The sequence below is a fragment of the Lepidothrix coronata genome, unplaced genomic scaffold (assembly GCF_001604755.1).
Source record: "Lepidothrix coronata isolate B3197 unplaced genomic scaffold, Lepidothrix_coronata-1.0 Scaffold124, whole genome shotgun sequence".
NCBI classification, from domain to species: domain Eukaryota; kingdom Metazoa; phylum Chordata; class Aves; order Passeriformes; family Pipridae; genus Lepidothrix; species Lepidothrix coronata.
In genome coordinates, this window is record NW_016690304.1 from 2,190,211 (window position 1) to 2,201,574 (window position 11,364).

Genomic DNA, 11,364 nt, shown 5'->3' on the forward strand with positions numbered 1-11,364 from the left:
AGAGTAGTCCACTGATTTGCAGCCATGATTCCACAGGGCATCAGTGCACTTAATTCATTTAACAGCACTGGAGATCCCCTTCTTACCTTTCTGCCAGGGTATCCCTGAATCCCAGCCTCTCCCTGCAAAAGGCAAAAAGACAAAAGAAAGTGAGGCCTGAGAAGGACAAATCTCTGCTCTTTTCCCTGACTTATTACTGGGATGGGAGGGCATTCCAGGGGGAGAAATTCCTCTTTTGCTCAGAGCAACTCCACTGAGCTCCTGACCCTTCAAACCCACGGGTCACCATTACTTGCACTGGGCTGAGTCCTGGCAGGAAAGGCACAGTAAGCCCTGGCAGCCGGATAACACGTGCCAGCTCTGTGCCCCAGCTCCATGGTTCCCATCTCCTCACCCTGGCTACATATCTCAGATAAAAACTAATTAGGGTGGGTGGCTGCAGCTGAAAAACAACAACAACCACCCCCCTCCTCGCACTTTGGCAAGTGAATAAATGGGAACCCGTGGCGGAGTTAACAATAGCATTGCAAAATCCATTCCTGAAGCGCTGGGAAATGCTTTGAGAATGGAAGAAGCCAATAAAGCTGTGTGTGGCAAACAATTTTGCAAGAGGGGCTGATGAGGCGTGCCTGGCTCAGTCAAGATGCAACTCAGACGTGTCGCCTGGACAAAACCCATGAATCAGCACACGGGCTGGGGCCCCAAAGGCAATGCTGAGCTGGGTCAGAAATCTTTCTCAGCGATTTGATGTAACCTCCTTTCCCCTCCTCCATCCGTTAAAATGTACACATCTGTCCTCACAGGAGTATCCATCCCTGTTTATCACCGTGCTACACCTCTAAATGAGGTGAGATGTCTCACCTTTGGTCCAGGAGGCCCAGGTAAGCCCTGTGGATAAAATCAAAACAGACACTGGGGTTGGCAAACGTAGACATTACATGGACTGCAGGGTGATGGGAGACGCTGGCTGCTTTGGTTTGAAATGAGATGATTTACAGAGATGATTTATGCTGGTGAGCTCAAACACCCCCAATCTATTCTTCATGTAGATGAATACTGTCTTAACCCATACACTCAAATAAATCCATGTCTGTAGTGCTCCATCTCCCCAGGTTTGATCTAGCTGAATCTGAAAACCAAAGAGCTGCTTTGCCTTATGCATTACGCTCTAGAACCTTTTCTGCTTCTCTGGCTTGTCTGGGAAATTTGTACCCACTGTGCAGCTCTGGAGTAAATCAGGCATTTGCAGCTTCTTCTGACAAGCTAAATAGAGAGAATATATTAACAAACAAACCATTCATGTCTTTAAATGAGAAATAACCAAGCAATTTCCCTGATATGAACCATGAAACATACCAGATATGTGTGTATGTAAATATAAATAAACAAAATATCCGTGGCAGAGCTGTATGTGAGCAGACAGAAGGGGGAAACTACTCTATATATGCTCTGATGCCTACACCACCCTTGATGTTGCCTGCTTATGGCAATTCAAGTGTTCAGCCATCCTATCCTTGGCTCCTCAGAGCTCAGAGAGAAATAGGATGCTTACAGGATCCCTGACTCCAGTACTACGTATGGAGAGGTGCTTTTGCCTCTGGGGAAAAGACCTGCTTGTCCTGCTAGCAGGCCTTGAAAACTCTTTGAGATGGAAACTCCTTTCATTCCGCAGAGGCTGCAGAGCCAGTGTGCCATGTCTCCCCCTGCAGCTCCCAGGAACGGAGCTGGTTCCTGGTACCCACCTTTCCGTCTCTGCCAGGCTTCCCAGGTTCTCCCGCTCTGCCCTGTTACAAGAGAGAGGTACATTAGCAGGGTTTTCTGCCCTGTCCCCTGCCATTTAGCAATGGTATGACTTTATAAATGGTGCTTCTGTCCTCTCCCTCCTTGGCTGCTTGCTAGAGCAGGGACAGGATTTCAAAGGGGTGGCAGGGATTCTTATCAGTCAGGTTTCTGTTCTGAGCACAACAATTACACCCTTCGTGTTACTTCCTCTCCGGGGCCCTCTGCAGGGTCTGAGAAGGAGGAAATGAGCCTGGTGTCACCCATTGTGTGCCCAGATAGCAGCAGTGCCCTGTGCACACCTCTGCCTTCCCTCCCGCTCCCCTCCTTCCTGGGAACTTCATCCGCTCCACACATCCACATCCTCTGCAAGTCTCCTGTCCATGACTATCTCAGCTTCAGCAAAGGCAAGAGAGGCCAGAGGAAATTGCCTGTGCCCCAGGGGAAGGGGAAGCAGAAGAATTTGTTTTTCAGTAATTGGACTTACAGGGGGTCCAACTGGCCCAGGACGTCCTGGGGTTCCTTCAGGTCCAGCCGGTCCAGTGGGCCCTGGTGGTCCAGGGGGCCCCGGGGGACCTTGAATCCCTGCTTGTCCTTGTTCACCCTGTGGTTTGTAAAGCAAGAGGTTATCAGCTGGCAGAGCAAACCCTTCACACCACCACCCCAAGGGCTCAAGGCAGACCAGCCTGGCTGAAGCAGATGAGGTAGAAGCAAGTCACAGGTTAGTGCCAGGAGAAGTTTCCAAGAGTGATGGAGAGCCCTGCTGAGGATGGCTGGGCTGCCTGGGTGGCAGGAGCCAGCACCCTACGGTTTGCAAAGACATCTGAAGCTGCCTGATCAGACCTCTCTTCTAAAGGGATCTATAGATGACAGAGCATTCCAAAGAGACCTTTTTCTTCATTGAGTCGGTCAAGTACAATATTTATGCAAAAGACCGACGTCTCTTGAGCCTCTGAGGAGGCTTTCCAAAGCACTTGACAGTCACATGTGAAGCAAAGCCTCCCATGACCACACTGGCACTTCCAGGCAAACCCGCAGTGTCTTACCTCAGCTTATTTTTTTCCCCCATGCTATATTTGTTGGACAACACTCCCTCTGTTTTGCCAAGGACCAAAAGTAGAAATGCCACAAACCCAAAAGAAAATAACACGATCATCATGGCATTTCTGGAGCCCACCCAAAGCAGGCCCATGTGCACCAGGCATAGCCTGTTTTTCTAAGATTTAACAAGGCAGTGCGTGCCGAGCCACCTGCCATTTTAAGCTCTCTGCCACGGGGCCGTTTGAGCCGGTTCCTCCCCAGGCCCTCAGTAGCCGTTCGGGGGCTGTGGCTCATGCCTCAGCAATGTCATCTGGCCCCAAGGACCTGGACGTGGGACCCAGCGGCGCTGAGGAGACAGTGGGTTGGAAGCGCCACGTTTGAATACCAGACTGCTGATCCATAATTGATGAATCCAGCGAGATCCTGAGGCACCGTGGCACCCGCGCTGCGCTGTTCGTCTCACAGGCTCCCCTCCCTGGATAAAGTATCATGACAGTGATCACTGTTAGTGATCCAATTTAAATTAGAAAAATGCTACTTGGTGGATCCATGGGAAGCCAGAAATCAAACATGGCTGTTTCTCAGTTAAAAATCACTAGGTGTGCAGTTGGGTCTCCACTGCATTTATCCTCTCTACAGCCTTATACACTGCAGGAGGACGCATGAAATCTGTCCCCTGCATGTGTTCCTACCAAGCGTGCTGTTTATCCTGGCTGCCTTTAGTAAAACATGCAGATACAGGGATGTTTGCTTTATTTAGAATGATAGATGAAAGTAATAAGTTGCAAATTTGCTCATGCAAATTCTTCCATGAGCTTTATTTAAAAGAAAATTTCCAACACGTGGGCCAGGCTCACAAGAAGCTCAGTCATGTGTAGAGCCACAGCCCTTCTCCTGCTCCTCACCACTGGACCCACAGCCCACACTGGGAAGCCTGCTGGGCCAGGCAGGAGGGGCATCCTCACTTTCCCCCATTTTTTAAGTGTATCCTATGGCCCATGCAAGGGAACACAGGATCTTTCCTAAGCTTCACTATCCTCCACACTCAGTACTATTCAACTGTCCTGTAAATGGTCTCATAGCTTTTAAATGTGGAAGGTAATTTGGATCTAATGAAGATGTTGGGAGGACGCTGGAGTATATTCCTAGATTTCCTCATGCCTTGACCTCTCATTCCAACTTCAGAGACTTCCCTCCCACTCCATCTTACAGCACCCCCAGCATGGGTGCACCATGGGAAGGCAAAGGGGGCTTTTTGCCCATCTCACTTTGGCTCTCTCTCCTGTTCCCACCTCAGCTGCTCTCTGCCAGCCCAGTCCATGCTCCAGATTTAGGGCACTAAAATGCAGCACAGTGCTGGGAAGGGGTGCCGGCAGGGGACAAGGTGCTGGGAACAGCAGCAGCCCTGCCCCAGCATGGGGAGCAGCTGGAAGAGCTCACCCAAACTCCCATTCACATCACCTTTGCTTTGCTGCCTTAGAGCGTGTTTTGTTGAGGAGAGTGTCAGTCCATGCAGATCCCTAAACACACAAAGCATTATTACCACATCATTATAGTCTTATTAATGTGTTCAGCACAAAAGGACCCCCACAGAGGTAACCAGACAGTAAGTGGATACAGTAAGTGGGAGATCAGGTGTCATTTTCATCAGTTCTCATTCTATATTTTTAGCCATTGACTGTAGCTACTTTTCAGTTCTTTTAAACGCCAGGCAGCCACCCTGACTGTGCCCCCGCACTGCAATTCTTGCTCAGCCTCCTCACACAGGACCCTGCTCAGCCCCTCTCTCGGCTAAGCCCCAGCCCTTGGGCAGAGCACTCCTGCTGATGTGCTCAGAGGCAGCAGCATGGTTTTCCTCTCTTCCAGGTGCTGGCACTACATTCATTTTGCAGCTTCACTTTTTTTCTTAGTATTCATACGCTGGGCTCCTGGAATTGCCTGGTGCTGGCAGACCTGTAGGAGCAGATTACACTCTGTTGCACTTAGAGAACGAAACAGCAACAGCAAAACAGATCATGGCAAAACTCTCCGGTGAAGTTAAAGCCTCTGCGGACAGAGGGAATTTGCAGCCCTGGCTGACGACAGGACGTAGGGCAGCTATTCAAGTTTCCCACTTCATCCTGGAGAGGAACTTCAGCTTTCAAAGCCTTCCCAAGAGGTCAGTCCTTGGCCTGGCTCTCCAGACTGTCACTTTAAAGGGCAAACAGTGCAAGCCATGGGGCTCTGTGTGGTGCAAATGCTGAATCGATAGAAACTGAACTGAAAGCACAGGCTCAACTGGTCAGGTCAAGATTTGTCCAGTGCTGGGCAAGGACAAGGCACCTCATGGTAAAGGTCTCTAATTGCATCCTACAGTTCCCTGCTAGCATCCAACTGTCTAGACAGGCAGCAGGGTGACAAAACCCAGCCACTTAATAGAGAGTGCCCAGCGCACTTCACGGGGTAAGTACAGCGGTTTGTCCACACGGAGAGTTAATCCCAATTGATGGAATGAGGGAGCTTAAAGTGGGCTCATTAAAAGCCGCATGAACTCTGACTGTGGACACTCTTATTCACTATTCATATGTCCGTAATTCGCTTTATGAATTAATTCCCAAAATAAACTAAACATGAATTATGGTCCTGGAAACAAAAATAAATGTGTTTACACAAAGATTTAATGCAATTTAATGAAACCATTCTAAGAGCTTATTTAAACACATTTCCCAAGTGCCTCAGACTAGACTAGTCCTCAGAAGAAGCGTTTGCCTATTCATTCATCTCAGTTAAATTTCACAGACATTAGCTGCATTTCAGCTAGAGGTTTCTAACCTCTTCTGGAGATTGAATATGCAGGAACTGACTCCTTTAGGGAGGAGGCTGCTTGTCGACAGCCCTAAGAACAGTTTCATGGCCCATTTCTTTCAGTTTAAAAAACTGGCTTCACTGCATTTCTTTTTAGCAACATTATCACATCAAAGATTTCCTCTGCTTCAAAGAAAGTCCCTCAGCTCTGCCTGAAACTCTTGGAAACCCCTCTGTAGGGGAAGAAAGACAGGTAGCAAGCTGATTAATGGCAAGCATCAGGGTAAGCTTAGAAACAGGCAATGAGGAGGAGAAGTCTACCTGGAAAGTGCGTCTCTTTATGACCGGAGGTGGAGCCAGCCGCACTGAATTGAGGAGAGGCAACAGCTGAAGAAGATCAAACCAGAAGGTCACAGGGCAAAGGAGGCCATTAGGGCACCGAGAGTCAGAGAGTAGCCAGGGGAGAGAACAGAGAAGAGGGGAACAGAGAGATTGCCATGAAAATAAAGCCCAGCGTGAGCACAGCACAGGGACCTGCGGGCAGACCTCTGAGCTCCCCGCGCTGCTCACAGAGGGACTGGCAGTGCCAGCCTGGCAGGTGCAGGGTGGCCACTCACCATCTCGATGCTCCCACTGTACAGAGCTTTTACAGCTTCCTCTGCTCAGAAACAGAACTTACCCAGGGGGTTTTTAACTCAGCTCCACTGATATCCTTAGGCACTGTTCACTGCAAGACATACCCCCACTGGCTCTGCTAAGATCTGCAGTGATGAGACTGTTTCTCTTAATTTCTCATCATCAGATTTGGGGCAACTATCCAAATGGCAGTTTTCTGCAGAAGGACATTGCCTTGGTAGCCGGTGCTTTGCTTTTTCTGCTCAACAGTAACATCACCCTCTGACTGCTTATAGCCAGGAATGCTGCCTTAGGGTACAAAGCTGACCCGGACACACAGAAATCAAATGCACTAAAGCTCAGGAGCATTTGTTCATCCTTCTGCTGTATCCAGTTTCCACTTGCATGCACGCTGCTGTCAGCCTGGCACCCACTGTGCCGGCTCCAGGCCCAGGAATGCTCCTCTGGCCTGATCCACTTTCCTGTTGCTATCAGTTTTCCATTGAAGCTGCTCTTGATTTACACAGGGAGAGGCTTTCTGTGCTCAGACACAAAATTGTGCCCGCGTGTGCCATTCCCCGTGTGAGCCGTGCGCTCAGATCCCAGAGGTGTGCCCACGGGTCTCCCACCACAGTCACCGTACACTTCCAAGCAGTGCACTTTATTCCCATCGAACATTGTCCTTCTTGTGCACAGTGAAAGCAAGGATCCAGTCCTGTTGCAAAGAGAAGAGGCAACCCAATATTGCAGCATTGTGATCAAGTGGTTGTGTTTGAATGCTTTGATCCAGACAGCCACAAGCTATCGCTCCAGAAGCAGTGCTGCTGGAAACTCAGCTGGGCTGATTTTATCCAAAGGCAATTCTATCCCTTTCTAAAAGACAGTGCAGGAGGCCCCATAGCTCAGGAGAGCCAGCTGAGCTGGCTTTGACTGGCTCCTCAAGCTCTGAAGGGTATCTGAAATATTATGCAGCTTACAGAGAAGCAGAAGGAGGATGCTGAAAAGGATAAGGAGAAAAAAAAACAGAGGCGAGACAAGACCCAGCAATGGATTCAGGTGCAAGTGGGAGAGTTTAGAGAAGAAATCTGAAGGCTCTCCCACCCAGCTCCTGCCCTGTCTCCTCTGTGTCCCAATGGGAAGTTTTTTCAGAAGGCAATGTGCAATATTGGAGTCACATCCTCATGCCTTTGCTTCAGAACTGGGTCACATCAGACTATTACCCACAAACCTTCAGCGTAAGGATCTGGTTAGAGCGCAGGGCTGCAAGGGTGGTACTTAGGTATTCCTGGGGAACAGTGAAGACACGTGAGACAAACGGGGTCAGTTAGACACACACGGCATTTCTGAGAGCAGACGGAGCACAGCTCGTCCCCCCTTCCCCCAAGCAGCACTTCGAGCTCAAGTGGTCATCTCACCCCACATGTGTAGCCCCAATGCCTGGGCTCATCCCTCACAGCAGTGCAGGCCATACAGACTTATACAGAAAAAAAAAAATAGGAAACTACAAGAGCCAAGGCATATAGCCTGACTTTGTATTTCCTTCCTACAAAAACAAAGATGAAACAAAACTGAAACAACATCCCTGGTTTTTCAGGATGCTGGTTTTCATTTCCTCACCCAGAACATCTGACAAAGAACCTTGTCAAACAGAAAAGCAAGAATAAATTGCAATTCAGTCAGCTGTGTAGCATTTTTACAACATCCTAATTTTCATTCAGGGAGGAAGAAAGAGAACTGCACCTCTGTTGACTGGTCTGTGCCTCTGGCTCCCTGAGCTTGCACAATCTGTGACCAGAGCCTTCAGCACAGCCCATTCTTGAGTTGATCTGAGGACAGTCACCTTTCCCGCGAGCATGTCTCTGCCTTGGAACAACTCATAGGCTTTTGAAAATGTTGAACTTGCTGCCTCATGCAACCAAAAGTACCTCCATGAGAGCCAAGGAAACACTGCTAAGATGTGAAGCTTTGCACCCGTCCCTTTCCCGCTGTCACAGCCCTGCAGCGTGTCACCCTACAATCCCAGCCCACCAAACCAGCGTGCCTTTCCCCCCAAGCCCGAGCCTAGGCTACTTCCAGGGATGCAGCAGCTGCATCTCCCTTCCCAGTATTGCTTTGGGTCTGCCACTGCTTTTCACCTTGAGCGCTGGGGACGGTGGGAGCCAAGGGCTGTAACACGACCCAGGACGATGCTCGGTGAACACTGTTGTTAGCTTCTTTTTAACATAACAATCTCGTGAGCCCGCTCGCTAAATAAACACAGCTGACCGGCTGTTATTGCACGGGGACTGGCACATACCCACAGCTCCCTTCTCCCTTGCTGCCAGCCAAGCTCTCTCTCCACTGGCTCTGCTGCTCCGAGCATCCCAGCCCTGCTCCCTCGGGGCCAGGGACCAGAGCCCAGCTAATTATCCAGAGGCCCGTCAAAAATAAACAGAAAGCTCTTAAGCCTGTCTCCCTGTACACCCAGATTACAAATTCCAGCCACTTCATATGATGTCGTTCCAATGCATTTCCAGTGGATTTTCAGCACTCTGGTTGTTTTTAGAACTGGTTAAATCCCCTCAAACCCTATGATGTACTCTCTCTGCTCTTGGCTGTGGATGCCGGCCAGGCCAGGCAAGTGGGGCAACATCCTGGCTTTCATTAAATGGTTGCTGGCATCAACCCTCCCTCTCAGCCTCTTCCTTGCAGGCAGAAAGTCCACCAGGCTTGGGGACCGGCACAGGGACCAGCCAGAGCACTGTGGGTGGGTCAGGGAGCACAGCCTCTTGCCTCTATGCAGGGGTGAAACCACCATGAGGGAGAAGAAAAAATGAAGGGATGATGATAGTTTCTCCCAGGTCTGCAAACCCCACACTGCTCCTGGCCACAGGAGAGGCAGAACACAACCACCACAGAGGCTGTGGAAGCAGCACGGAGCTGGTGCAGCAGCACAAGATGTGAGTGACCCCTACTTCTCCAGAAACCTCAGGTTTCACTGGGTTTTGGGGTGAGGACACAGACCTTCCCTTCTCCAGCACAAATCTCCAGGAAGCAGCAATGACAGCAGATATCTAGGGGTCAGCCCCGGTGGGCAGGAACAGACCGGAGAACCAACATCCCTCCTGGAAAACCTTATCTGCTGCTTTTCTGTGAAACACATCAATCAGCCGAGCGCTGCCCTCGGGGCCCAGATGACGCATCTTGTTAATGAGACGATCTCTACTTACAACAAAAAGCCATTCAAACGAGGGAGGATTAACATGCAGGAAGGCACGGGACAGAGGATAATAACACTAATGACTTACCCTGTGCGGGTACTCTGCACACTGACCCTGTGAAAGAACAGGATTAAAAGGAAAGAGTTTAAACCACAAACAGAGGGGACTGAAATAGGCACACGGGGTCAGATCCAGAAGGTGTAAATCATTGTGACTATATCAAATTCAGTGCAGTTATACCAATTTGCACCCGACAAGCAGCCTGCCTCCTGTCACCTATCCCCTGAGCCCTCTGCTCTTGCTGTACTCCTCAGCCACTCAAAGTCAGGCCGAGCAGCACCAAGTCCACTGAGTCCCTTCCGCTCTTTACATTTAATTCTTAACACATCTCCCATTGAATTTACCTTTTCTCCTTTTTGTCCTGGGGGTCCCTATAAAAGAAAAGTGACAAAATAGGCCTCAGTAAATTAAGGAGTTCAGTGAATGCCAAGGGAGAGGGATTAGGGGGAGACATGGGATAGGGATGAGATGGGATACTTGGATACTTACAGGTTGTCCCCTGGGACCTGCAGCACCCTTTAAAGAAATACATATGTGAGCATGAGATGGTTTCCCATTTACAGTGACAAGAAGACAACAGCTCTCAGTGTATGAAGTAGGTGAAAAACTCAGCTTTTAAAAACAATTGTGGAGAAAACTCCCAAAAGAAGTCTGGGCTCACTTTGTTACTCTGGAGGAGTAAAAATGCACACATGTTCTGGCTGCACTGCAGGGGGGAATTATTAAAAGGAGAGGGGAAAAATCATCAGGAAAACACACCCTTATTGTTCCCAGGACCCCAGTTGACAGTGCGGCTCCTCGGCCGACGCACTGGGATGGAACCAGAAGCAGCCAGGACTGAAGCCTGAGCTAGGATTGCACAATGGGAGTCGGGAGCAGGGATCTTCAACATGTGCTTGCCAGAGGGTTGTACTGACACTCGGGCTCAAAAAACAGAATTAGCAGAAGAAAACATTCAGCACTCCAGTGAGCGAAGGTGACTACAGAGCTGCTAGCTCGGCATACTCATGTTTGGGATTTCATCATCAGAGATGTCAAGAGGAACAAGACCGCATTTGGGCTTCCATCAAGTGCGGCCTAAGTTTATCATTTTCAACCAAATGCATTTTAAGAATGATGCACATATGAAACAGAGCTTCGGGGGGGGGGGGAACACATTTAATACAAAAAATATGGGGGTTTTGGTTGTTGTTAGATAAGTTGAAAGCTGCCAGATGGGTTTTGAGAAATCTTTCCATCAACTTTTACTTTTGCTATGAGGCCAACCACAGAAAATGTCAGCTCCCAGAATATATTTAAAGAACATAATTGCTAAGTGCAAGGAAAACACATCCCAGGCGTAACTAGAGAGTTGCTGTTGTGACATGATAAATCTGATAGCCATAATGTAAAAATTACAGCTGTGCATCCCAGCACTGCTATTATGAAGTTACAGAATTAGGGATGCAGCTCGTGCATCAGCTGAACGAAGATTGCTACCCTGCCTATGAGCTTGTTTCCAGCTGAGAGGCAACATCATTTCAAACCCACCCATCACCTGCAGACAAACATGTATATTTTTACCGTCTCTCCCTTCTGTCCAGGATGACCCTGCAAAAGAAAGAAAATATGCATCAGCTTCGGCCACCACCGTCACTAGAAGATGTTGATTTACCCCACTTCCCCCTTACCTCGGGAGGTACCTCCAAAGGGGGATGCAGTGCCGAGCTTTGCTCACACAATTAAGAGGACACCACTCCCTGCTACGCAGAATGCTCAGAACAAAGCTCTGGGGGCTGAATACAGGGTGAAAAGGCTCTGCAGGGCATGGCTGGGACACAGTTCAGCCCCCCTCGGGCTGGCAGAACAGCTTCTGCTGAGTGCAGTGTGTGCCCACAGAGCAGTA

General features: G+C 49.3%; 1 protein-coding gene across 17 annotated transcripts in view; it reads right to left on the bottom strand.

Annotated features, from left to right (window-relative positions):
• The window catches only part of COL13A1 (collagen type XIII alpha 1 chain), a 94,373-nt gene that overhangs the window by 40,991 nt on the left and 42,018 nt on the right, over positions 1-11,364 (bottom strand). For 14 of the 17 annotated variants that reach the window (XM_017826082.1, XM_017826094.1, XM_017826093.1 and 11 more), the window contains 9 exons: positions 11,043-11,069; positions 9,969-9,995; positions 9,824-9,850; positions 9,507-9,533; positions 5,926-5,991; positions 2,267-2,383; positions 1,743-1,784; positions 862-888; positions 87-122 (listed from right to left, as the gene is read on the bottom strand). In XM_017826082.1, the coding sequence (XP_017681571.1) occupies positions 87-122; positions 862-888; positions 1,743-1,784; positions 2,267-2,383; positions 5,926-5,991; positions 9,507-9,533; positions 9,824-9,850; positions 9,969-9,995; positions 11,043-11,069 (396 nt within the window). Of the gene's footprint in view, positions 1-86; positions 123-861; positions 889-1,742; positions 1,785-2,266; positions 2,384-5,925; positions 5,992-7,447; positions 7,505-9,506; positions 9,534-9,823; positions 9,851-9,968; positions 9,996-11,042; positions 11,070-11,364 lie in introns of all 17 variants that reach the window. The other 3 variants (XM_017826096.1, XM_017826091.1, XM_017826078.1) reach the window with 1 other exon arrangement.